The sequence below is a fragment of the Halictus rubicundus genome, chromosome 13 (genome assembly GCF_050948215.1).
Source record: "Halictus rubicundus isolate RS-2024b chromosome 13, iyHalRubi1_principal, whole genome shotgun sequence".
Lineage (NCBI taxonomy): Eukaryota > Metazoa > Arthropoda > Insecta > Hymenoptera > Halictidae > Halictus > Halictus rubicundus.
The window spans coordinates 8,592,473-8,619,086 of NC_135161.1; the positions used below are offsets into that span (position 1 = coordinate 8,592,473).

Genomic DNA, 26,614 nt, shown 5'->3' on the forward strand with positions numbered 1-26,614 from the left:
GTCTTATTGCACCGTCTCACCGTCTCGAACTCCCCAAATCCCTGGCCATTCTGTAGAGATGTGTAGGTGGCCTTTGTCACTGGTCCCTGCCGATTAGGCGTCTAATTATAGTTGTAAATCGACTTGGAGATTGTTCTGAGTATCGTATCGATGCAGAAAATGCGATTGCGTGTGCGTTAAGGATGCAGGAGGCGACAGGAGCCTGGTGGGGGACTATGTCTTGAGGCGGCGGTCCTCCACAGGAGGTCTTATCACTTGGTCTTCGACGGTCATCCCTGAAGGATTGGTGAGTTTGCTCTGATCAGTATTGTACGCTTCAACCACTTGCTCTCCGTTTGAAAATCTGTGTAGATAATTCCTGTGTACTCGGAGCACACGGATTTTGTTTTTAATATCCCGTGCTGGCCGGATCCGTCCTCTATTTCTTACATTTTGAAGCATCTTTTGTCTGTTAAAATTTTACAAAGTGTGATACCCTATTTCATAGAGTAAAATATAAATATAAATAAGTAAATTAATTAATTAATCATATATTGTAATTCTAATCTAGCGCAAAAATTTAATAAAATCTCTGTCCACTCCATTGAAATTAAAAAGAAATTATCCTTTTATTCAGGACACTCGCATTCAGATCATCAAACATGAAGATGAACGGCACTTGCTTGATACTGATCCTCTTAGGTAAGCGCCGCTACTTTTTATAATAATTAATCTTTCCCGGCCATTAAAAATAGGCATGGTCCGTTAATCGCGAGATCCCGAGCGCGTCAAAGGATTCCGAAATAGACAGATTCCGCCTCGCCCAGTGTAATCTCTTCGGCAAAGAGATAATCCCATCAAACAGTGTCTCCCTTAAAGCAGTCGCCGCGGTATCGTTGCCTCTAAGATCTTAACCAATCGCGTCCCTATTTAATACCTCGAGTTCCGCGAACTGGAAGATCAGAAGTCTTCGGGATGTTAATGCACGAAGAGCGAATTTCTGCGACGCGTAGCTCCTCGACCGGAAAATTTAAAAAGTTCCGATCGACTTCCGCATGTAGATGCGGTAACTTGTAATTACTTGCTTAAAATTCATTACGTTTCGCCGCGACATCCATAAATGCATTTCTTCGGGCTTCGGCACCCAAGATAAAAACAACACGCACGTTTTGCGTTGCAGTCTGCGCTTTCTGGACCATCGGAGAGACTCTGTCCTGCGACCAATGCGGCAGAGAGTGCGCCAACATATGCGGCACTCGACAGTTCCGAGCCTGTTGCTTCAACAACATGAAGAAGAGACAGTACGACGCCGGTGTTAGGCTGTGGATGAGGCCTCACCGCTACGCGAACCGCCTGCACCTGGACTACGACGCATAATGGTTCTACAACCGAGTTATATTCACAGTTCCGTTCCTTCGTTTACGCGGCCGACTACTTTAATCATTTCAGAATATACTAGGCCGCATGTGTGTACTCGGGAATAATGAATTGTTTTGGAAATGTTTGACGCGCTATCGTTTTGATTACGGTTGCTATTAAGTTCATTATAGCCGATGATTAAATACATGAAAGACTTCTAAACTGAACTCTATTCACTCGTGAATCCATTTCAATTGTTGTGTGTGGACTTACGCTTTAGGTCACCGAAATAAAACACTTTTCATACGAAATAGAATATTTATGTTATACTCTTGCTTTTTTGGGTTCGTAGAAGTTTTTGTACTGTGATGGTGAACTAGTTTGTGCTGTTATCAGGTGATCCATCGTTGTATGCGTTTAATTACTTTTCTTATTGAGGTGGATTGATCCGTCTCGTCGGAGGATGCGTCAAGTTTGTTCAGTTGTCTCTTGCCCTTGTTTCTGATCATGTTCCATTGTAACTTGTCTAAACCGGGATACGATTCCTTGTCTAAGAGAAGCATTAGCTCTGACTTGTGCTTAACGTCGTCGAATGTCAACTCTTTTTTCAAGCTTTTCTTCTTGCTTAATTTTTTTTGTTTTATTTTCACATCTTCGACTACTATATCAGTTTTTTCTTCAGCTTTTCTTTTTTTATGTTTTTCCTCTTTCACCGGTGTCTGTTTTGTTTGTTTTAAACTAAACGAGTCACGATCTATAATTTCTATGAGAGAGAAACAGTTGTTAATTTCTGTTTGTTTATTATACAATTTGATATTAATAATTTTTGTACCTCCTGCATCATTGTCAAGGTTTTCTACATCTATTATAACATCATTACGTGCAACAGTTTTCTTCTCTAGATTCGAAGAAGTGTTTTCTAATTTTATTTCTTCATTATGGTCAAGCCTGTTTAATGCTATGTCCTCGTCAGAGTCGTATTCACAAGGTTTGATTAATTTGAACATGGTATTCTTTATTCCATAGTTGCTGGGCACACTGTAAGAATTATTAGCCATAAAACGAGTTACTATGTGTAATCAATTTTGCACTTACTGTGGTGTAGGCTCATCTATCCATGGTAATGCAAGCCATATCCGTAAATCAGATGGAAGTTCAAACTCCGTAGGAAGCCAACTTAATCCTGAGGCTTTGAATGCTGTTAAATAGTGATATAAATCATTGTACCATGTGCAAGATCTGTTTGTTAAATGTCTTGATAAGATCCTGTGAGGGAAAGGATTCATCTTATACTGTGTTGATATAATCAACGAATGTTAATTCTACTTTGACAACATACCATATTCTGCTGACAACAGAGTAGGCAATGGTAGCAATAGACCAGGCATGACCTAACATTATTCTACTTCTAAGAAAATGAGCAGCATGTTTTGCGACTTCTTCTACTCGCACCATCAACTTTGCAAATCCCTGAGTCCTTACCAAAACATATTCTACCATTTGCTTAGTGGGTATCTTATAATATTTTCCCTCCAGTTCGACATAGTTCCTCAAATTTTCATATTCTTTTTCGAGGGACAAGGAGAGATAATTCAACAAAGCTCTGTTAAGTTTCGACATGGCTTTCACACCCTTATCATTTCGAAATTTACTTTTCATGCGATATATTAATCTACTTAGGATAGCTGCTTCTTTGTGAAGCAGTTCTTGAGAATTCAAATCCCCTATTATCTTGTCCACCGTGTTAAAAAATCCTGTTGCATCTGATAATAAAAAATAAATACTTATTCAATGAAAACATTTTTGTTATAAGAAATTGGTGAGTAGAATCATTGCCAGATACATTACCGAATTTTTCACATTGAATGCAACAAGTTGCATTCGGTGGACGTTCTAATTGCATATGATTCCATAAAGCGTTCATATTGATCGTTTAATTGCAACAATCATATCGAAATACAACAATCAGTCTATGTATGTAAACTCAATCAAAACATAACCTTAATTTTCACGTCGCACATTCACAATTTCTGTATGATAAACATAACCTCAATTCTTGGGTACAGACTCATGCACAATTTATGTACGACAAAAATGCTACACATTGAAATAATGCATGTGTATACAAATCGTGATCACATGTGTATGTACACAGTGATGCATACTTAATTTAGCAGATTCTACTGTCACAATAGACTACCATTCCCGGGCAATCAGTTTTTCTGACAGGTGTGGGACGAGAGAGCACTGGTGAATTTGGAGGAAGACCAAGGGGTACTAATTTATTTACGCCGAAATATTTAAGGCCACCCTTTATAATGGGACGATATAATAAATTCGTCCAGGGGGTGTGACCCCACGGTGCATTCGCCGGTTGCACAAACCTGCAATATTGCACCGGCTGTATAAGTAATAAAATTTTATGACGGCACACAATGGAGTAATTAAGTCTTTACCTGACTCCCTTTATCCGTTTAATAGGGGGATAATACTCCTGGCATCCCTTGGGTCGGTCAAGATTCAACAGAGGCCAGTTGCTTGTAGTTACGACGGTAGTGGACCTGTTCACGTGCCCCCGTGGACACACATCGCAGGGTTCTTTTTCCATTTTTATTTGTTTTCCACTCACTTTTGAATTTACAAAAACTCGGACCAAATTGTAACAAAGAATTTTTTGCAAAAAAATAATTGAATGTCACAGTTACAGTTGTTTTTAACCTGAGAATCCCCAAAGACTTCCCCAAAATCATTTTTTGAATATTAAATACATTACATTGCAAACCTCAGTTTTTCACTCTATACTTAGGTGTAAAGCGGAGGTTTGGCCGTTTGTCACGAAGTCACAATAAATCAAAGATTGCTAATTTTTTAAAGTTTGTCGCTCCTACAAGATGACGATAAAACGCACATTACTTGACTATTATTTTGAAACTTATTTGTCTATTTAGACTACATCCTAATCTAAAAATGTCTTTGAATTTTAATGAAATTCTGTTAGGTAGTTCTGCTGCTATATTTTCCCCGTTTCCAAAATGGATGACTATACGGTGCAAGAGATTGTCAGAGGGATTTTATGAGAGGTCATTTATTTGTACAGAAGAACGTTGAGATTTTGACAGAATGACGACTGGGAAAAGGTGCAGGTACAAGGATAATTAGGGACAGCAAACAGGTGGAGGACAAGGTCCACAAGGATAGCATTTGATGGTTCCTGTGTAGAAGAGTCCGCCGGAGGTGACGCGTGTTCTTATGACGGGTCCATAGTCTGGAGGTGCAGGCACTGGTTTAGGTATAGCTGCACAGGTAACACAAGGATAACAACAGCAAGGTGGACAAATAAAAGGTCTGGGAGGGCAGGGTAGCGGAGGACAAGGTGAAGGACAGCAAGGCGTAGGACAGCATGGTGGAGGACAGCAAGGTGGAGGACAACAAGGTGGAGGACAGCAAGGTGGAGGACAGGAAGGTGGTGGACAACATGGGCTAGGAGGGCAACAAATTATGGGCTCTGGACACGATGGGGGACACGGTGGACATTGTGGTTCCATTGGAGGACAACAACCACAACTGAAATAATTACATTTGAAATTATTATATAATAGGGTCGGGGAAACTCTGGATACTATTAGTATCACTGCATTGGATAGTGTTCTTACTAGACTGCGGATCGTAGGTATTGATAAAAAAATTCCACTAATTTAGTAATACTGTCATATTATTTTAGACTCATTGAAACGATTAAGAAAATAAGTACATGTAGCTTCTGTACAATGTAATGAATGCAGATAATTTTTGCATAATAATCCGCAACCTGTCATATCCAATTTACTAATAATATCCAACATCTTATATGTACATAATAAAAGCAGCACCTCTCAATCATCCTTTTCAGTTCTCTCTTCCCGTAAGGGCGATCACACTTTACAACCACCGACATTTTTAGTTATTGTAAAAATTTTACTGTAAATTTTGTTGAAACGAGAGCCAAAATGCCGTATGAAGTTGAAGCTTGAAGTGCGCGATTAAAATAATGGAACGGTAGTTTGACGAGCGTAAGCGAATAGAGACAAATTCGCGTTTAATAATTTTTATGTAAGTAGGTGTTATATAAATTGATCAGGGACGTCGGAGTTCGAGGAGTGACGATGGCCAGCGCAGCTTTGAAATGCTCTTTGGTGATTACGGCAGCGTTCAGGTCCTCTTCAAGCGCTTTCATCGCGGCTTCGTGGCATATTGCTTGGATTTCTGCTCCAGAATATCCTTCCGTGATTACGACTAAATCTTGAATATTTACATCCTCGTTGATCGGCATGTTTCTCAGCTTTATGTCAAATATCTCTTGCCTGGTTTCGTCGTCGGGCAATGGCACATATATTATGCGATCCAGCCGACCCGGTCGAAGGAGTGCCTAAAAAATTATACTGTCTTCATTACTGAAAAGAAATCAAGTAGAACGATTTTGTAGAATTCTACCGACTTTGTCGATTTTGTCAGGCCGATTGGTAGCGGCAACTAACGTAACGCTGCCTAACGCAGTGACTCCATCCAGTTCTGTCAACAATTGTGCCAGGACTCGTTCTTGAACGTTGCTTCCACCATTAGAAGAGGAACTTCTTTCACCTCCTAATGCATCAATCTCATCGATAAATACTATCGAAGGCGACACTTGCCTGGCTTTCCTAAATACCTCTCTCACAGCCTTCTCAGACTCGCCTACCCATTTCGAAAATAATTCTGGACCCTGAAAACGATTTCCATAATGAAAATTGGTCATGTAGTCCTGCATTAATATTCTGAGATCTTCTAGACTCCATTACATCAAAGAAAAACCTTGTTACCTTTATATTTAAGAAATTGACTTTGCTCTCCGTTGCCAGAGCCTTCGCGATCATCGTTTTAGAGCAACCAGGCGGTCCAAACATCAGGACACCTCTAGGTGGAGTAATACCCATTCTCTGAAAGGCTTCAGGGTGTCGAAGCGGCCATTCGACCGCTTGTTTCAATTTCAATTTCAAGTCTTTCTGTCCTCCGATATCCGACCACCTAACATTAGGCACTTCTATCAGGACTTCCTTCATGGCTGACGGTTTGATCACAGTGAGAGCATGATTGAAGTCCGGTAGTGTTACTTGTGACAATGTTTCGAAGACCATGCTTGTCTTTTGTTGGCGTTTCACGGCGTTCAAGACTGCTTGCGAGCAAAGACCGTATAAGTCTGCGCCTACGAATCCGTGAGTGACGAACGCTATACTGTTTACGTCTTCAGCTGACAGAGTGTGTGGGACTTTTAGTAACATTTTCTGCAATATTTCCATTCGCATAGTCGGCGTAGGCACGTAGATTTCGAACTCCTTGTCTATTCTACCGGGTCTCCTAAGAGAACTGTCCACTAGATCTAATTTAGAAGTTGTTGCCAATATTACAACGTTGTCATCCGTGTTCTGTATGTCGTCGAAAAGTGCTACCAGTTGGGAGAGAACCCTCCTTTCGTGATCGGTGCTCGAACTGCTCCTCTTAGGGCACAAGCTATCGATCTCTTCTATTAAAATTATACTCGGTGCTTTAGCTTTCGCTTCCGTGAATATATCCTTCAATTTCTGTTCTGTTTCGCCGAGGGATTTACTATAAATATCTGAACTGAAAACGGTAAAACAGCGGAGATCGTATTCAGATACCAAAGCATTCGCAATCATAGATTTACCAACGCCAGCAGCACCATATAACAATACTCCTTTACTAATATAAAAATCCCCGATACTCTTACATCTGCCTAAACCAAGGTTCAGAACATCTTTGATGTCCTCTAATAGCTTGCCGTACCCTCCAATGTCTTTCATTTGATATTTATGCTTTTTAGGCTCATCCTTTTTCTCCTCTTTCTCACTTAAAATAGTCCATTTTGTATTATAAAGTGCTTTGTAAAGTTTAATACTGTATGTGTGATCTGTTGTTAAATTCAACTGTTTAAGTTGTTCCGATATACTGTCAGTACTCTCATCGGACGTAACTTGTACAATCTGGTAGGTCAATCTTTTCCCATAGAAAGGTATACTGAATTTGTTTCCAACAAAGAATATCTTCTGCTCATTGTGATTCTTCAGTATTATGTTAATCTCTGTGCTCGCGTCTGGTAACGAATGTCTTCCTTTATAAGAAATTATGAACTCTCTGGCGACGGTAACAGGGCAACTCAGTTTCTGAATTTTAACAAGACCTTGTAGATCGTTCAGTTCCATGGCTGTAAAAGATACATTGATAGAGGTATGTTCTTGCTTCTCGTTCGAGAGAACTCGTTCTACAACTGACCATGTTTTGTCAACGAAACACTTGTGATCGTTTTGTCTTTGGTTGGCCAGGCAGTTTTAACCACTGTGCCTTGTTCCGCGCTGACCAAAACAGGATCCCCTATAGCGATCTCGCATAGTTGCAATGCAGATTGCGACATAAACACCATGTCATCTAACGCCCTTTGCGAAATATTTTTTGGCTGTTCTATGCAAGAAATGTATAGGTAAAGAACTGTACGGACAGTGAGAAAAATCTAGCTGCATATACCTTGTGATTTATACATTTCTAAAGTACTGTACAGCGTACCGCTGTAAATGAAATCGTGGTTCCATTTCTCCAAATTTGGCGGACAATTTGCGTCATGTTCGGCTACGCATTTTTGCGTCAACGTGCATTCGCATTTTTCGCACGTGACCCACAGCGAAAGGCTTTTCCTTCCGCCGTCTTTTTGTTTAGACGTCATTCTAGAAGAAATAAATTGATTGATACGCTATTGTTGCATTATACAGATAGAATTCGTTAGACGATTTTTATAAGGCTGTACAAAACGCTTTAACACTACGGCAAATACCTTGCTATGAAAACATAACCTATGAATCGCTATGACCATAATTTGCCATAAAATAGTATAAAGAAATTAATATGTACATACACGTATATATATAGTACCTTACATTTAAGAGAATCAATGTTGATTTTCGAGTCGGAATTAGTATTAATACAATCTACGAAACATTTGCAATTTCGTAGAAACATTTACTGCGGAATGCTACCCATCGAGGCACGTGTAAGTAAGTATGTCGGGTAGCATAATCATGCGGCAGGATCGATGATGCAACAAGTATGAAAGATTGATAGACGCATAAATAAATGAATGCTCAAAGACGACAATGAAAAATTATTAAGGTGCTGCAAGAATTATTTGCTGTATCACTGAAAGCATACTTGGTTTAATTTGAATATTCAAAATGAGCGGTTAATCGAATATCAATGAAATATCGATTGTACTTGCGAGTTACCCAACCTGTTAAACATGGCACGGATCTAAAATGCGAAATGCTTAATGATGTATCCGAAATACTAATTTATCGAGCATAATTATGAAATATTCAAACCCAAAAATACATTTAGGACTCTTTATTAATACGGTAATTGCTCGAGCTATTTTTAATGATCTCTGAATCGGTAACTTGGTAATTTTAGCGGCATATAGGAAAAGGTACGTTATGGTTCCCTTAGAAAACGAGATATCCAAATATTTCAGATATTAATTACTATCTAAACAGCTTTGTATTAAATTAATAATGCTGATAACAGATGAAAAGCATCATCGTGATTATTTTGCTAGGACGATAAGACGAGTCTTCTCGATGATGATGACGATAATCGCGGATATAGTACACGCGGTAGGAAACTTCCAAGGGACGAAGGATGCAAATACTATTAAACATTCCAAACATACAGATAAATAATTCGAGAATCAATTAGTAGGCAAGTAATAATTAATCCTTGCACTCTAACTATGTCGGTAGCGAAAGATTTACGATCATTTGTTACGTTTATGACAACAACGACGATTGTAGGTACTGTGCAATATTAGCCCTGTATCTATAACGATGACGATGATGATAATCGTAGATACACGCGGCAGAAAACCTCGAAGAATATGAAGATACTGGAATTAGTGTAATAGCCCAATAAATATTTCAAATGCATGATTACAGATAAATAATCTTAAAAATTGATTGGCAAGCAATTCCAGATTATACACTAATTATCATGATTGTAGGCATTGATCGCGAGAGAGACCAGAGAGCTGAAGAGAAAGAGAGAGAGAGTGAGAGAGAGAGAGAGAGAGAGAGAGAGAGAGAGAGAGAGAGAGAGAGGGAGGGAGAGAGAGAAAGAGGTCTCCAGGTACTAACGGATAATTGGCGACGGAATCGTTACCGGTGGTAGCTGATTTATGAGGACGGTTGATACCTATACGATTGAGCGAGAAAAAGAAGGGCGAGACAGCGGAAAGGGAGGCCCGACGTAGGGAGATGAAAGTCGGACGGGCCTGGAATGTTGACGTTTGCAATGGAGGCAAGATGAATCAGGTTCGGCGGGGCATGAAATCAGCATGATCGCGGGCCGGGCCGGCGCGGCGCGGCACGTTGCGGCGATGCTCGTGGGGCAGAGCAAGAGGCAAAAGACCCGATACGATGGATGGACGGACGGGGCCAGTCCGTGACGAAGCGGGCCGACGTTCCCGTACCAAACGAGATTAATAGAGATCCGCCTGTCAGCCGGGACGCCTCTCCGTCTGAGCGAGAGATCCCAGCGGCTTCCAGACACGGCCAGTCTTCTCGCAGATCGCAACCTGCGTGGGCAACAACCGATCGTGATCGATCGCGTACCCGTGCGTCTACTATAGCCTGCGCCGTACTAATCAAACGCGCGGAGATCCGATTATAACGACGCGCGCGCGAGAGTCCGCGATTGTTCCGTGTAACCAACAAGTATCGAATCTAGTCATCCGGGGGCGACCGGGGAAAAGCTGGGCACGGCCGACGGTGAAATCCTCCAACCCTCTCGCTCTGCGAAAACCGACGGAAAACCACGCAGCGAAACCGTTCGCCGCAATCCGTACCTACCACGCTCGACCGCAATTCGTACCGATGCGAATAAGAATTACGAGGGGTCGGTGGGCCGTATTCGGTGGCTTCACCCTTGTTTGCCTCGCCAATTTACGACTAGGTAAACACGACATTGATCTTTTACGTTCTCTGCGCCCCGGCTTCAGGGTTCGGCCCATTACAAATAGGCGAAGTCCCGTTGCATCTGCGTTTATCTGTAAGGGTGCGTTTATCTTGAAGCTGCGGTAAATGATCAGAGCAAAGCGTAGAGAGTCATTCCATTGTTTCATAAGGGTACGTTATTATCGATGCACTAAGTAATAAGCTTCATTCTGCTTGGTGAGACAATAGATTGTATTTCTACGCTCTCGTCTGATCGTCTGTGTCGCATCTCTAACGTAAATGTACCCCTATGGAAGTGTTCACGTTGAAGCAGGAAACAGAGCAACCAAATGTTACTCTTTCTTCACTATCAAATAGAAGTTTTGATTTAGAAGTTTTTGCTATAGAGTCATCGCCCTATCGATGATGGGCTCAGAGAAATTAACAAACGAATGTAACTATTGTTGCACTGCTTCACTGTAAATAGGGGAGAACCGGGAAAGTTCTACATTAGAGAATGATATTGTGGGGTTGGGAAAGAAGCTGTAACATAAGCGTATCCGAGCGCAACCGTTCTCCAGAGTTGCGTCAGCTCTGGGACCATGTTTGGGGATGATCCTGATCGACCGTCTGTTTCAGCGATCGCCGACAAGGATTCAGAAGGAAGAGTACGCAGGGAAGAGGCTAGGCAACATGTGTGCTGCGCGAAACACGAGAAGATGATCGACGTTGGATACGGTAAGCTTTTTGCGAGTCCTTCTGACGTGACACCCTCCTTCGATGAAATTCGAAGAGTTCATAGGTCAGGTGCCAATCTTTGAATAGCAGGCGCCATAGTCAGCAGTGAAAAAGAATCGAATGAATGTCTGGAAGAAAGGCGTATCAATTTTCTGAAATGAACTTTTCCCCGTACAGTCATTGCCACTGTGACGTAGAGATTACTCTGACGAAATTTTTAGTACTCAACAATGATGCTAGAGGTTCTCTATTATCACTAGAACGTTACAGTAGTTGATTCTTTCATTCCTACGTGGAGCAATGAATTGTTTTCAGGTCTTCTTGTAAATTTCACAAAATGCAACGCCCTTTTGCTAGACAGCTATTCAAGTAATATTGGGAAATTAGATGGGGGTCACGTCTGAAGCTTGTTAGAGGATAATTGGATGGATGCAGCCGGTTGCAAGGTGGATAGGCGCGTTTACTGGGCCCCGAATCGGATCTCGACGGTGGGAAAAGAAGAAGGAGCACGGTTGCGTAATTTTAGCGAGCCGGCTAAGTGGAAATCGCGTTCCCTCGTTCCTCATACCGGCGCCCCATGTTCTACGAGCGGTAAACGCCGGTGGCCTTGTCGCTAGACCCGATCCGGCGAATTAATATCGGGTGTTCAATCAATTGACGCCGATCGAGAGAGGATGGAGCGTCCGGTGTCCCGCAATTCGACGCGGAGATTTCCTATACACACCTGACGCATCCACCAGTCACGCTAATCTCAATATTACGCCTCGAAATGGCCAGCAATGCAAATGGTCCTAAGCGATAGAAGAGCGACAGCGGTTCAAAATGGAATTTATTACCGTGCAAAGTTCATTCGCATTTTGTTCCATCTCAATCAGTAAATCTCAGTGAGTTTACCGGACAGCGGATCTTTCTCACAATTATAAAATTGTACCGTCCACAACTTTAATTATCAATTGTTTAAAACATATTGTTTCTGTTTCATAAAGTCATTCTGGACTGGGTTCGATCATCTATGAACTAACACTGTTAGGCCGCTCGACTTCTAACGCCACGGAACCGACGCAAAAAGTTCACGGATCCTCGTGCACCGAGATGAAACGAAATATCGCTCGTTCGCGATTCGACTGGTCGCCCGATAGAGATCAATTAGCGCGGGCCGATCAAAGGGACACGGGTGGTCCCGCGGTTCGTGGAATGTCGATCGGTGATCGCGAATTGATCAAGGAATCAGCGTTTCGCCGAAGCGATCGTTCCTCGAAACGGAACAACCGCCCTTCCCGTGAATCAATTGTCAATTAAGCGAGTCGCGCGCGATCGACGCATCTGACCGCCCTCCGGGTGCATTCCACGCCGCGATTTCTTTTCTTGTTCCTTCGTTGAATGCACGATGTGCAAGTATAATCACGGGAAAGTCTGGTAACACCGGCGCATTGTTAGAGAAAATTCCGTATCGAAGGTCGAACGCGTCGAAGGGGTGAAAACAGCCCTTATAGTTGACGGTGAAACATTTGCTCGGATATCTCGGAAACTATCAGAGCTAGAGGGACGATTTAAGTGGGAAGTTGTGCGTTTTCAAATCGGTAATCCAGTCACGCAATCCGATTTTAAATATCTTCATTTGTTTGAAGGATACACGACAGCTCTCACGCGTGAACGCTTACGGAAATGGATCAACGCTAAACCGAGCACAAGCATTTCTTGCTCTATAAAGATAACAAGATTGAGTTTATCTAGACTTTTGCTATGTTTAGCATAGTGCTCAATCATATCCTACGATAGAGTCTTTATAAGTTCAACAATTCTAAAATGAACAATCTGGGACCGGTCAATTTGACGTGTTAGGTTTAATGTTAGCACTGGGCGTCTAGCATATCTCTAGCAATATTAGTTAACCAACTAGGGACACCAAGGGGATTTCAACAATTTCAAAATAAATAATCTGTGACCGGACAAATCGACGTGCTAGGTTTAGCGTTGACACTTGAATGGAACAATTAAGAGAAAATTATCTGGGCCTCTGGCGTATCCCTAGCAATGATAGTTGAGAGAATAGGGACTCCAAGGGGATCTGGTTATTAAGAGGCTGGAGGGTGTGCGAAACAGCGGGCGTGTAACGTGAATCAGAGGCCGGGGTCCTGGCATTCCGCTTGTCCCACGCGCTCGCGCCGAAAATAGCACGGTTACACCTATACTCGGTTACCACCCTCTTCTTCTCGGTGTCTTCTGTCAACGTTTTCAACCGCGCGTTGTACGTACAAACGCGTAAATTACGCCGGGCGATTACCGGCGGCGCCAACCGATTTACACGCGTCACATTCTTTCGGCTGCAACGAAACACCGTCGAAACATTTCATTGAACTTCGTACCCGCGGCGCGGACACCCTGCGGCTGCTCATGCTAACCGAATCCCGTCGTGTTCCAGGAATATCGGGGGAGGTGATCCAAATCAACGCCGGACACTGCCGCAAACTCTGTCCGAGACACACTCTCGACGATCCTGGAGACGCCAGTCGACCCGTGGTCCAGGTAAACTGCTAGCCACCCGAGAAATTTTCGATTCTCTGTCCAGGATCCATTTTTCACCATTCCGATCGCTTGTCAATCAAGAGTTCACGGAAAAAAGAGAGAATTTTTAGTTCAGTTCAAAATCTCTGTTCAATAACCAAAGTAAAATCGTTCCACCGAGGGGTCATTTTAAAGATGACACTCCAATCTCCAGATCTGCGTTGGTTTCATTCGTTGAAGAAATCTTTTAACTTCTGCACGAACGTTTGAATTTGCACTATTCTCGAAATGGAAAAGTGTATTCATTTCTTCACTTGTTACGTAGTGTAAAAAGTTTGTCGAGAACAAATGAATAATAGATCTCGAAAGTGGAAGGATCAAGCTTCGAAATGAGACCAGCACGAACGTGGGCAATTTTTGAATGAAAATATAGTGATCCTTTGGTTTTGCACGCCAGATTCTAAAGTTTGACATTCTCCCTTTTTCCCCACGAGCTTTGTTAATTTAATGAACGAAATTGATGTCTATGGAGAGCTTTATGCATTTAGCTTTCTGCCTATGTGGGGCTGGGCTTTCGCTCGGCTGCCCCTTGTGAAGGCAACCGGGTGCACAGGCACCCATTCACTGTATTTCCTTTAACAAATCTTAACATTCTTATCAAAATGTTTCTAACTCATTATGAATTCATTATTTGGATATTTTTACATCGATTTGCAGTGTTAGAATTCAATGTAACGCAAAATATCTTAGACACCGAGGCTTCGAAGGTGTTTATACGTTTCGGTTGCCTGCGCAAGGGGCAAGGACGAGCATAGGGTTAAAAGTTCTCGCTTTAAAAATCGCACACTAACACTCCGCACAAATTTTGTATGTTATACGATAGTACAGCTCTTTTGTTACACGAGATTGCCACGGATTTAAGTACTTCATCGAACTCAAGCTGGCATTTGTCGTATTAGAGTAAAAGGGGGTAATGGCGTCCTGCGCCAGGTCTGGGTTAGGTCACTTAACTAATAATCGTAACAAAACAAAAGGCTGGGGTCACATATTCATCGCAAATTACTCTTGACAATAGCTATCAGACTGATAAGGGGACAACAAATGAGTAGAAATGACTTTCGCAGCGAGGGGGCAACAAAAAGACCTTTTACACTCAATTCGAATATACGTGCAGTTGATGCACTGCAGATCTTATGCAGCCTTACAAAGTCGGATAGATTAGATTGGAAATAGCGAGAAGATTAAAAGCACGTCGATACACTATTTCCAATCTATTAAAATATTTAAAGAAAGACAGAACTTTCCAATTAGTGTCTGTCTGTTGCAATCGACGAAGAACATTTCTTTCTTCTGCACAAAGATCTCGCGGTCCACTGATCAATATTAATACGTTCGCCGCCTCGAATCGTGCTCGGAGAGTTAGTATCGCGTCCCAGAGACAATCGCAACGGGAATGCAGATGCAGGTAAGATGACTCATGCGGACGGGATGTGCACCAGGTGCAAGCAGCCAGTGGTAAAGGACAAAAAGCTTGGAAAAGTTTGTCGAACCGGGTCGCCCGCGAAAAAGACGACGAGGTCGCAAAATGTTAGCGCGTTCGAGATTTCGGGTAACGATCTCGCGAGGGTCTCGATCACGATCGAGAAGGGGGGAGGGCTTGGATATCGAAGGAGGAGCAAATTCCAGTCGGGGGCAAAGAAGGAGGCAACGCCGCGGGACTTCGAATTCGTGAAACGAAAAAAGACACCGTGCACCCGGTACCTACACGGCGCAGGTTACGTGTGCCAGAGGGCCTACCGGCCAAAGGGCCAGGACGCCGAACGGCTATACGGGAAGGGCCACGGAAAAAAAGCAGGAACGTCATGTAGATTTATGACGCATGGGATCGACCAATCCAGCCAGCTGGAATGCGGCCACGCCAGGCATCGCGCACGATCGTACGATCTTCGCGACTTTTACGGCGAGTGCACCCCGCGAGAAGAGCCTCAGCCGCATCCTCCAACGATGATTATGCACATTTTACAAGCGCCGCGGTCTTCACTCGACCGAAATTCAGAGGAGGACGTTGACCGACCCTAGATCCACTTATCGCGAGCCCGGGGAACCGATCGGCTCTTCAGATTTCATTTATCGGAATGACATTAACACGTTCGCTACCAGCGTCGCAGATTCGCGACGTTCGCGAATTTACTCAAAGAGTAGTCCGCTCAATTTTATACACTCTACTATCCGCATAATACTACAGAGACTTCGCGACTCTCTTCTATTGAATTATTCCAATATTTCGTAAAGGAGGTGCACTATATTCAATAAAACATTTTAACGGCGAAGGTAGACTGCGAAAGTAATAATGGTACCGAACGTGTTACTTGTTAGAGATTTCATTTCGAATTAAAAGTAGAAATTATTTTGCGAGCCTAAGAAATCCTAATCGCTTGAATGCCACATGTTTTATGCATTGCAGTGATATTAATTCGGTTTTAATTGGCTTGAAATCTTCATCGCGAGTCTGTTAACTTCGTTTGACACAGCAAGGGGTTCACTATTGTACTGTGGTAAATGCTTGGCACTTTCAACTTTCTTAATTCTTTGATATTGATTACGATGCCTATCGTACACGGTACGCTATTGTAGACAATATACTACCATCGTAATCGATAGATTGCGGCTGTTTATGCAAAATGAACATTGTCCAATTGTAAGAAATAGAAGTTAGATCAAAGTGCATTTCTTCTTACAATAGTTTTAGCAAGTAGAGAATAATATACTAACATCATTCGATTCTTCTGATGTCTTTATACGTTCGCGTTCGGCCAATCCATGGTAATAAATGCATAAAGTCCGCAGTCTAGTAATCAATGTCCAAGGATTATTACATAAAGTATTAGAATTACTTCAACACTTAATACATCTGACTATATTATAGAGCAAGGAGTTGTTAATGGATTTGCGTTTATATTAAATCCAACTAGAAGATCACGGTCGATTGACGAAGAAGCAGCTTCAAGAATAGGGAAAAGAAGATCGGCATACAATTTGGCAGACCTAGCCAGGGCCTAGCAGGCTATGAAATCGTGAAAATTATGGAGTATTGTGGAAGATGTATGGAACGAGGATTTTCTAAAAGAATATTTTCCTCAGAAAACTGCACCATAGATCTACAAATACTGAAAGAATGGAAGAACACGCACCTTGTCGTGTAAATAATTAAATAGTTCGCTTGCTACTTCAGGAATTAGATGAGTAATCGACAATGGTTCTCAAAGGGTCAACGATGCAGACTAGGAGGACAGCGAGAGTCTAGGACCTAGAGAGAGACGATTCGCCAACGACCCCTAGAGCAGCTCGTGCTGCTCGTCCCGGTGCAGCGTGCTATTTTGGTCACGTGATGCAACCGGATCGTTGGTTTACGATCTTGCAGCACCCACGCCGCGGGAGAGAAACAAGCTGCTGCTGTGGCCGTATGCAAGAAACGTTTCTGCACGCGATATGCAGAAGCGAGGAGAGGATGTGTTTTGCGTCCTTGGAAGGTCGTGTCGTGCCGGGTCACCGATCTGGCGCCGGCCTGGCCGGCTATACTAAATCCCGAATTGTGTTCCTGGGACCGGGCCGGCCGGAGGATCGATGTGCCCGGCGAACGAAATTTATTAGAAAATATTCTTAGCCAGAAAATATCACGGCCGTATTCGAACCGAGGAGAATCCGAGAGATCCGATTTACATGGACAAAGATAACGGTCGGTTATCCCGCAGCGAGGATAATTAAATGGCCCGGCGTGTTCGCGAAACGAAATCGAGTACCGAAGAGGAGATAACCAGCCCCCCGATTATCATTATAAATCCCCACCGTTCCCAGAACCCGCAAATCAACCATATATACCGAGGCGCTTCTGTATATCCTCGTTTTCCACGCTTTCTGAGCCTTTCTTTTTCACCTTTTGGGCTACCTTGCCGCTCGCTATAGCGCCTTTCCGGTTGGCATCGTCTTTTTGGATGGTGTGACGCTATGGTGGCTTACTTGTTGTAATACGCAAGAGCCATAGATATTATATTAACTTGTCCCGAAAGAGCTTGTTTTTAATTAACGTAGCCAATGCGAATTTAGAACTGTTTTCTAAGCAGGCAAGCGATTAACACTAGGTTCGCGGAGCACTAAAAGTGACTACTTTTATTACTTTCACAAAATTTTGAATAGGCAAAGAAATAAATTTGTTGAATAATTCCTCTTGGACACATCTTTACAATCTCGGTAATCGTAAATTAAAAATATTAAAGTGCGTCCCGTGAACCCAGTTTTAAATAAGTGAAAAATTTGGAAATAGTAAAACGTTAACGAAATACTGATTCTGATCATGTAGAGCTAACAATAGTGAACTTTTAGAGCAGCCTAATATATGTACCATGGCACTGCTTTGTTTCGGTTTTGAATATAATGGTGAAAATGAAGCCCGTTCGAAGTTCTACGGCACAGAAATGCGTTCAGACTCATAGTAGCCAAAAGATTAATGCTAGTTTTTGTTACGGAATGTTAGAGATGCTCCCAGGATGCCCACTGTCGTTCGAAAGCAGCGAAAATGGAGAGGGTGACGACGATCCAAGGTGTCCGCGTGATAGAAGTCGTGGAAGCCTGCGAATGCACGCTGGACTCGTACTGCAGTCGGGAATCTATGACGCATTTAGTGCATTCTGGTACCCCTCATCAGGCCACGATCGACGTTGGCGTGTGCATGGGTCGCTGTGATAGCAGTTTCTCTGATAAAGGTACTTCGTCCGTTTCTTCTCTGTATAATATAATTTCAATTTTTCTTGATAATTCTTCATCTATGTTTCTGTAGATATCGGGTGCAAGCCGCTGAGGAACAGCACCGTCAGCATCAAGGGGCCGAACGGTAAGAGGACTCTGAAACTGTCCAAGATCGTTAGTTTCGTATTTAAACCTTGCCATCATTTCGTGATCTAATATTTCAAAAGTTAGAGACAAAGTTGAAGAAAATAAATCAATGTACTTTGCCGTAAATGCATAAAGATCTACAGTCTACTGGTGTTACCATTTTAGTTTCTTCTTTCTTTGTTCTAATACTCGATCCTGTTCTCATTTTAGGGGACGAAGTGTACCAGGTGATCGAGAAATGCGGCTGTGCCGGGTCCTGCCATAAGATGGACCATATGGAGACTGTCCTGGACTTCAGCGAGGTTGAAATCAAAGATGGCACCAACACGACGGACGTCAGGCCGGTCATCCGGGTTAGTTCCTCCCATTCCTATGAAAAAATTCCTATTACTGTCACTTTACATACTCTTACTCTTGTAGCAAATCAACGTGGGACAGTGCGTCGGATCGTGTCCAGGTAATGGAACCGAAATGTGTCTGCTGCGGGCGAAGAAGGAGCCTTCGAGATGCTTAGCTAGTTTGTACAGGAAGCAGAACACCTGCACGCCCGCTAGATTCAAAGTTCACGAGTACAGGTACCCTAGAATTGCCAATCAAACAGCCCTACAAGCTTTGTCCACATTTGGCACCGCATCTTGCTACTCGTTAGTTAATCTTATTGAAATGGCCACTAGGGACATTTCCGGACCAATTTTGAACTGTTATTTCATTGCCCTCCTTAACGTCTTGTAATTCCTTTCGCAATTTTTCTGATTATTTCCTGGAAGAATGATAATTCCTAAAATGTGTTTACTGCTACCTGTAACTTTCCACTGCTAGTGTCAATTTGTCATTCGATTAGGCAACGTATGGTAACAGAATCAGGTGCAGTAACAAATGTGGACATAGCTTTATCGAGACGAGTCAGTGCAGGTGCACCAGTGTACTTTTTTCGTTAACACTATTAACAGTTACAAGCACGGAGCATTAGAATTAACTTTTTCCTTTCAAAATTACAGTAACGAATTTATTAAAATTACATTTATCCCTTAGCACTCGAATGGCGGCTCTAAGGCGCCGCTAAAAAAGGCCACACTATTATTCAAAACAATGTTTACATCGCGATGTTTGTATCTAAAAAATTGGCAACAATTGAAGTGTTGTCAGTACGTTAACAGTGATCCTTCTAGGCCAGAAGAAACGTCTTGGTTTCGAAGTTAAAACTGCTTCGAGTGCAAAGGGTGAATATTTTATTCAGATCTGTCTAATGCAACGATCACCACTTGCACATACGCGTTTGTCGCTGCTCGACTCGTCGGGTACAAACCACAAGACAGAACATTGCATTGATCGTTTCCAGGACTCGTCGGGGATCAAAGAGGGAGATCATTCAAATCACTCAGTGCGCCTGCGTTTAGACGGTACAGAAATCATCGGGAGCTCAAGAGCTCAATCTGAAGAATCACCGGAACAAATGCGAACCGATTCCGCCCGCGAACCGCGAAGTACCCCCGTTTCGATGTTCCTACAAGAACCGTGTACTGGTATGATAAATAAACGTACGATGACTTTGTAAAAGAATCATGGTTATCCAAAACCGATCCAAATGATTTAAATCGTCGAAACGCATCTGTTTTTGCGGCACGGCGCGGCGTAGAAAATAAGAATCGGTTTTGGCAAACGGCGAGAGCGTCCCGTTCGCGGCGATGTCTCTACGAACGACGCAGCGCCAGCAAATTGCCTGCTAGCCAATTTTGTAGTTACCAGCGGCTCCTCGGGTCCGAAGCTCTCCATTCGTTGTTCTCATTCCGCGTGCTCCGCCCGTGTACGAAAGTAAATGCAACAAAAAGAACGAGGTCGTCGCCAAGAGAGAGAGAAAGAGAGACCCGAGAGAATCCTCGGATCACGCTCACACGCGCGCGTGGGCGAGAAATACCGGCTGTGACACCCTCCATCGCGATCCGTCATCGTCCACTTAGGAAAACAACCGATTATTCGCGACATCTAAATATCGCCGGCGGGGCCACATAACTCGCCACTTACGAATCCCGCCGGAATTTAGGAAGCGTGAGCTTTTTTTAATAGCCCCGCTCTGCCGGTGCCATCATCGACTCCAAAAGGTATCGCGCGGACTATCCACCCTCCTCTTCCGCTTCTCGAGACGAAGAAGGCACCTCTTGGTCCTGCTGGGTCCTGCGTGATCCCTGAAATCAGTATCAGGCGTTAGAAAATGTTCTGAGAACTATTTGCACGTGTGCGGGGTTGCTCAGGGTGACTATAGACACCTCTCTGCAAGTTGAAAGGTGGCTATACCAGTTAACATTTTATTTTAATGTCTCCGACTTGGTGGTGGACCTCTCTTGCAAGTATTATTGTTGCGGGGGAATTATCTAGCAGTTCTTTTAAATACACTTTTCAAGATTGCATTTATGAAAGAAATGAATGGGTGAGTTACAAAGCTAACAAATATTATTGTGTTGTCGTCAGCTGACAGGCAGCTTATTGAAGCTGTTAAGAAAAGAAATATATTCTTATTCGTCCCGAGCTTCGTGCAATTGACACAGACAATTTTCATTTAGCACAAAGATTTACAGTCTCGCTATTACTCTCTCTGCTGTCCCTAATACTACTGTGGCCTCTTATTTTGCGTATGAAGCTGTCCTAAAATGAATGCTAACCTGAATGCTGTCCTCAAGTGAATGCTAACAACTAGCTGGGACGAAACAGTAAAAGTTGTTAGCGCAACAAGACCCTAATAAGACCGCATAGGGTGAAAGTGCACAATTTTCGTCATCGATCGGTGCAAAATAGAAATGTAGGTGGAAGCTCTGGGTCCAAATAGACCCAGTCCAGGAGGGTTGATTGCCGTGTGATCGCGTCTCTCGGTGACGCGTGTGCGTCCACCCCGAGGGAGGGTCTCGTTGACTCCCGTGGTCGCACAGTGGTCGATTAGTATGGGAAATTGTAATATAACGTGACTTATTCGTACCTAATACGTGCAACTGATAATTTGTTTTCTCGAACTACAAAAATCTGAATAATCGAAAATAATGAAAATTTTAATAATCATGTTCTTCTACCGAACTGAATACGTTTCGCTAGTCGAAGCTAGTTAAATTAATTTTATACAATCCGTTCTTTAGAATCATTGTACACGGCATAATAATCGGAGAATCCACGTCTTCCTCCTACTGAATTGTTTGAATATTTCCTAAAGGAGGTATGCTGCGTTTAATACAATATTTCAACAAGATAAACAGCGAAACGAACGCCGGTATCGGACGTGTTAACAGGTGTATCCGATTCTATTATTCGCGAATAAGCGAAATGTTGAAACCGTGCTGATTTCTGTCCCACTTTTTCGAAAAATCGACCACTGTGCGTCGGTGTCCCGTGCGAGAAGAAGCCGATGTCGCTGCGGGGAGCAACGCGGGGGAGGCAACTCCCGGCATAGCATAAAGGTGACTCCTCGCAGCGAAGACCTCCCATATGCTACTTAGCGTCCCGTTCGGTTCGGCAAACCTCCTGTCCGCCAAGCAGAGAGAAGGTGTCCGCTCTCCTTCCTCGCGAGAACGCAGTTTCCTTCGCCCCGTCGCGCGAGAACAATCCCGGGAGTTCGGTCGATGCAGGTCGTGATCGTCAAGCTAATTAACAATCGTATAGTCGTCGAAATTACCACGAGCCAAGGAGAATCGTCGGAGTAAGGGACGACAGAAGAGAGGGATGACGAGGACCGTGCCGTACCTCTTCCTGGGGTTGCTGCTGCTATCGAGGACCCTGGACGCTCATAGTGACCATGCAGAAGGATCGGAGGACTCCTGGTCCTTGGCCGACCTCGACCAAGGCGAGGACCACCACGCTCTCAGAGACGAGGCTCTGGAGAAGCTGCAACAGGTCCGTGATCAGAAAACTGTGCTTCCGTGGTTAGAGGTGTTAACGCATTATCTACCGGCGATTATTCCATAATTTTTGAAAGCCCTATAAGGATTTTTTAATAGCTACTCCTCAACAGCGATAGCTACTCCTAACGTGAATCAACAACCCTCGTTAATTGCTTGGGATTATTGTGTAAAAGATTTTCAAACTTCCCTTTAGCACAATTATTCAACAGCTTATTAATACGTTCGCTACCATGCTGTCACGCATCACGTTCGCAATCTCTGACTTAAAGATTGTCAAATTAATATTCTACACTTTGCTGTAATATCTTTCCTCTGTCGAATTGTTTTAACTTTTCCTAGAACAGATGCGTATTTGAACAGTGATTGTAGCGAACGTGTTAATAGGACTTCCGGTAGATGAAGTGTTAAGATAGTTGATGATCCGTGGACCATGCTAAGACGAAATCGTTACAGGTGCTCGGGATCCGCAGCCATGGCGAGAAGACGGGGCGTCGCAAGGTGCCCCCTCAGTTTATGGTGGAGTTGTACAACAACGTCGCTGATTCCAGCGGTGTCACTCGCGGCAGAAATCCGTACAACGCCAAGGTTGTTCGCAGCTTCATCGAAAGAGGTACTGATCTTGATGCTTCCTCGCGAATCGAGTAATCCGTGCACGGGAATATCCTGATCGAAACGACGATTCTCTGGCAGATACGTCCATGTCGAGGTTCTACTTCTTCAACATCACGGGGTTGGAGGTGAACGAGTCTGTTCTAGAAGCGGAGCTGCATTTGTACCGGAAGAGGACGTCGGCGAAGACTGTGCATCCTTCCACGTTAGCCTCTGCTTACTACCTGGTGAATATTGGAAAGAGATTAGGCTAGTATTTCTTTGGAAATCTTCAATAATTTTGTACTTCTGTTTCTAGATAAGGGTCTATCAAGTTCTGGACGAGAAGAGCCTGGATGCTCCCGAGCAGCACAAGCTCCTCAATGTTCGGTACGTCGGGGCGCACGCTTCCGGTTGGCAGGTGAGACTCGTTGATTAATTACGCGGGAGCATAAAGCGTAATGTGTCGTTTCGCTTGATTACAACTGGACTCCGGATTTTATGCGTTCGTGACAAAAATGAGTAGGCGCAATTTAAAACAGTGGAGAGATTAAGAGACTTTCAAGAGTATATGCACAAACTTTTTGCAAAAGAGTATAACGTTTGTCGATTAGTAAAGTTGGAAACTGTGACTTGGGAATTCTACAAAATTTGGATGTAAAATTCTTGCCCCGTTGGTCCCCAGATCTTCAACGTGAAGCAAGCGGTGCTGGCTTGGCTGAACGACGAGCCTAATCTCGGTCTCCTGGTGACAGCATCGACCCTGTTCGAGGACCAGGTGGACGTGGAGTTCTCGCGTCGCAACGAGTACCACCACAGCAAACAGCCGATCTTGGTTCTATTCGACGACGATGGCCGGAGCGATCAGAGCAATAAGAAGATGATCCCGCGCTATTACGCGTACGGGAACAACAACGAGGTCGAGGGCGAGGTGTCGTACGACGAAGAGGACGAGAAGATTGATCTGAAGAACGAGTATAATGACAAGAGCCTCGATAGACGGTCGCGAAAAGGTCAACCGGAGGAGGCGAGATGGGAAGAAGGCGGGGACAGGTCGGAATTTTTCCAAAGACAGAAGAGAACGCAATCGAAGGACCTGGAAGAGCAACAATTCTCCAATCGTCGCCGCAGGGAGGCGACCTCCTTGTCGGGTCGTTACGAGAATCCTTTCTCCAACGACGCCCTGTTCCTCCCGATGGACGTCTACAGAAGAGCGATGCGCAGGGGACGATTAGGCCAACGGAGGTCCAGGCTGCGTGTGAAGAACCGCAGGGAGAAACGCGCTACCAAAAGCCACGCGTCCGTTCAGCAGAATGTCACCGAGTGCTCGAGGCACGAGCTCTACGTAGATTTCAAGGAGATTGGACTCTCCTCGTCGATCATAGCTCCGGTAGGCTACTCGGCTTACCACTGTAAAGGCGTCTGCGAGTCCCCTCTCAGCCAGGACCAGCAGCCGACGAATCACGCGACCATCCAGGGCATAGTTCACAAGATGGGCCTGGTACAGGACGTCGAGCGACCTTGCTGCGTGCCCACCAAGCTCCTAGGAACCACCATCCTCTTCTTCGACGACAACGAGAACGTAATCTTGAAGGTCTATCAGGATATGATCGCGGATCGCTGCGGATGCCGTTAGGGACTCCTCTAGGAAGAAAGTATACAGGGTGAGTCATCTAACTGTACCATCTATATTTACTCATCACTAGACTGCGGATCTTCAGGCAGAATAAAAATTGTCTGCGTCGATTAGGGGAAGCAGAGGATAAATGGAATTCACCCTTAACAGTCGTGATACATGGAATATGACAGTGATCTTTAATTTCTTTATTCTTTGTACTGTTTTAAATATGATCCACCCACTTTCTCTTATGAATGCATGAAATCCGCAGTCTACTGTTACCTGCTCGTCGCATACGAAAAATTTTTTAACGAAAGTTACTCGACATCAATTGAGACGTGCAATGTGATAATTAAATCTTGGATGTTTGACTCTTTTATGGGGGTGCGAAGGTGACCTTCAATTTTTGTATAACAATGTGTAATCCTGTAGTTTGTATCGAATACTGAGTAGAAAAGTATTAGAGTATATAAGGTGAGAAAGTTGATTGTGAACCGTCTGAATACGAAAAGAGTTATTACATAATTATTACATTGCATCGGTTAACGACTAACAACTTTTGTTCAAAGCATTTTTTGATGCAACAAGTAGGTTACGAGTTCGGTGATACAGTTAAGCGACTCACCCTGTAGATTATAGATGAAGACAGAGGGTATCGAGAGACAGAATGACTGTGAAGAGTGATTGCGAGAGAATGATTGAATGCGTGTTCGTGTGTAGTGGCGACGTAGAAATGATTGGAACGAGAGTCATTCCCAGAGATTCGCCTCGTGATCATCGTCTCAATGGATCCTAAGCCCCCCCGACTTTTGTACATAAGAACATTCCTAAATTCGCGCACGGTCACACGTATCCACGATTGGCGCGCGGCCCGACACCGTATCTTGTATTGTCGTTAATTAAATTATTATACTATAACCGCACGCAGGCAGCCAGCCCGGAAACTGTATATAAAACACGCTGTATCGTAGACGTTAGGGTTATTTATATTTTAATTACGATTGAATAAACACGGATATTTAAGCGACACCAATGCGAGACCCTTTCATTTGCAATTGCCCTGCACCGAGCGTTAACCCAGACGCTCGCCTGATTTTTCGGCCGTGAACACCCATAGAGGAGACGATTGAGGATGAATGGAGGCGATTTAGAAGCGATTCGCCTCCGGGGACACACAAACCAATTTTTGTTGACCCCGAGCACGCTACGCAGAAATGCTCGGTGTGACCCCGCAGCGTTTCCTGACCCCTGCCTCCAGTGCAAAATGATAATACTGATTCTAATCCTTTGAATTGATAGGAGCTATTACGCCGTCGAGTCTCGTTTAAAAGAAACATAGACGACCTTGACATCCTCAAGAATATGACCTTGACAGAAATGTTTCTGCTCTTCACAACGATTGCCCTATCAAAACAATTCTTTCTTCAAATTCGTTTCGACTCTCAATGATAAGTGATCCAGTTATATTGTTATAAGCTCAAGAAATGAACAGGCAAGTTAATTCATGACTAAACTAAACTAACCGAATATTGATTCCTTATTTTTGCCAGTTCTCGCTTTGTTGAGGCAATGATTTAATTGTTTTGACGAGAATCGGACAATGTAAAAGCGCTTCGAGGGTTCTCGCCACCCTGATTGCATTAGCTCGTTCTGCGGGCTGTTTATCTTTTACGAAGATAAAATTGATTTTCCAAATGAACGGAGTCCAGGTGAACGGATCCGGAGAGTCGCGCAGGCAGTGTTTTTGGCGAGCGCTCGTTCGCAAACTTTATGGCCGAGCCAATAAAGATGATCGTGACGGTAACAGTGGCCGGAGACGATGACTTTGGCGCCGTTCGATGCAGAAAGGCAGTCGCGGAATGTCACCGGCTACCGGTGTTAAATGCTGCCACTTTCACCCCCTTCTGTCTCCCTGTCTTCCGAGTAAATAAACTCCAAATTTCTCTCGGTCCGCGCCGTTCCCTCTTTCTACTGTATACATTCCTTTTTCTTTTTATTTCCTACCGGCGCCCGGCTCGGCGTTTTATTAATTTTATTTCATTGCTGGAATA

General features: G+C 43.7%; 6 protein-coding genes across 11 annotated transcripts; 3 read left to right on the plus strand and 3 right to left on the minus strand.

Annotated features, from left to right (window-relative positions):
* Nucleotides 1-4: 4 nt before the first annotated feature.
* On the plus strand, nucleotides 5-1,356 carry LOC143360708 (trissin-like). Of its 2 annotated transcripts, XM_076799809.1 has the most exons (3): nucleotides 5-286; nucleotides 617-681; nucleotides 1,160-1,356. In XM_076799809.1, exons 2-3 carry the CDS (start codon nucleotides 642-644, stop codon nucleotides 1,354-1,356), a joined length of 237 nt encoding a protein of 78 aa, XP_076655924.1. In that variant the 5' UTR covers nucleotides 5-286; nucleotides 617-641. The 2 variants fall into 2 exon arrangements, with proteins under 2 accessions (XP_076655924.1, XP_076655922.1); XM_076799807.1 differs by having other exon boundaries at nucleotides 5-681.
* A 372-nt stretch (nucleotides 1,357-1,728) lies between these two features.
* On the minus strand, nucleotides 1,729-3,511 carry LOC143360696 (nucleolus and neural progenitor protein). Its single transcript, XM_076799794.1, has 5 exons — nucleotides 3,187-3,511; nucleotides 2,678-3,101; nucleotides 2,434-2,604; nucleotides 2,171-2,376; nucleotides 1,729-2,101 (listed from the first exon to the last, which is right to left on the minus strand). Exons 1-5 carry the CDS (start codon nucleotides 3,260-3,262, stop codon nucleotides 1,731-1,733), a joined length of 1,248 nt encoding a protein of 415 aa, XP_076655909.1. The 5' UTR covers nucleotides 3,263-3,511; the 3' UTR covers nucleotides 1,729-1,730.
* An 896-nt stretch (nucleotides 3,512-4,407) lies between these two features.
* Nucleotides 4,408-5,285, minus strand: LOC143360710 (uncharacterized). The gene is made up of 2 exons (XM_076799810.1): nucleotides 5,208-5,285; nucleotides 4,408-4,902 (listed from the first exon to the last, which is right to left on the minus strand). The coding sequence occupies exons 1-2, from the start codon at nucleotides 5,270-5,272 to the stop codon at nucleotides 4,494-4,496; spliced, it is 474 nt and encodes a 157-aa protein (XP_076655925.1). The 5' UTR covers nucleotides 5,273-5,285; the 3' UTR covers nucleotides 4,408-4,493.
* LOC143360688 (ATPase family gene 2 protein homolog A) lies at nucleotides 5,251-18,209 on the minus strand. 5 transcript variants are annotated; one of them, XM_076799773.1, is made up of 6 exons: nucleotides 18,108-18,209; nucleotides 7,891-8,087; nucleotides 7,642-7,827; nucleotides 6,174-7,573; nucleotides 5,813-6,076; nucleotides 5,251-5,743 (listed from the first exon to the last, which is right to left on the minus strand). In XM_076799773.1, exons 2-6 carry the CDS (start codon nucleotides 8,084-8,086, stop codon nucleotides 5,414-5,416), a joined length of 2,376 nt encoding a protein of 791 aa, XP_076655888.1. In that variant the 5' UTR covers nucleotide 8,087; nucleotides 18,108-18,209; the 3' UTR covers nucleotides 5,251-5,413. The 5 variants fall into 5 exon arrangements, with proteins under 5 accessions (XP_076655888.1, XP_076655886.1, XP_076655887.1 ...); XM_076799771.1 differs by lacking the exon at nucleotides 18,108-18,209 and adding an exon at nucleotides 8,298-8,424; XM_076799772.1 differs by lacking the exon at nucleotides 18,108-18,209 and adding an exon at nucleotides 8,293-8,424.
* Nucleotides 10,085-20,024, plus strand: LOC143360699 (uncharacterized). Its single transcript, XM_076799798.1, has 8 exons — nucleotides 10,085-10,362; nucleotides 10,983-11,081; nucleotides 13,504-13,607; nucleotides 18,118-18,346; nucleotides 18,421-18,474; nucleotides 18,687-18,829; nucleotides 18,897-19,051; nucleotides 19,816-20,024. Exons 1-8 carry the CDS (start codon nucleotides 10,284-10,286, stop codon nucleotides 19,871-19,873), a joined length of 921 nt encoding a protein of 306 aa, XP_076655913.1. The 5' UTR covers nucleotides 10,085-10,283; the 3' UTR covers nucleotides 19,874-20,024.
* Nucleotides 20,025-20,977: 953 nt separating this feature from the next.
* On the plus strand, nucleotides 20,978-25,591 carry LOC143360723 (bone morphogenetic protein 2). Its single transcript, XM_076799828.1, has 5 exons — nucleotides 20,978-22,349; nucleotides 22,811-22,967; nucleotides 23,048-23,193; nucleotides 23,265-23,366; nucleotides 23,631-25,591. Exons 1-5 carry the CDS (start codon nucleotides 22,179-22,181, stop codon nucleotides 24,579-24,581), a joined length of 1,527 nt encoding a protein of 508 aa, XP_076655943.1. The 5' UTR covers nucleotides 20,978-22,178; the 3' UTR covers nucleotides 24,582-25,591.
* The last annotated feature ends 1,023 nt before the right edge of the window (nucleotides 25,592-26,614 follow it).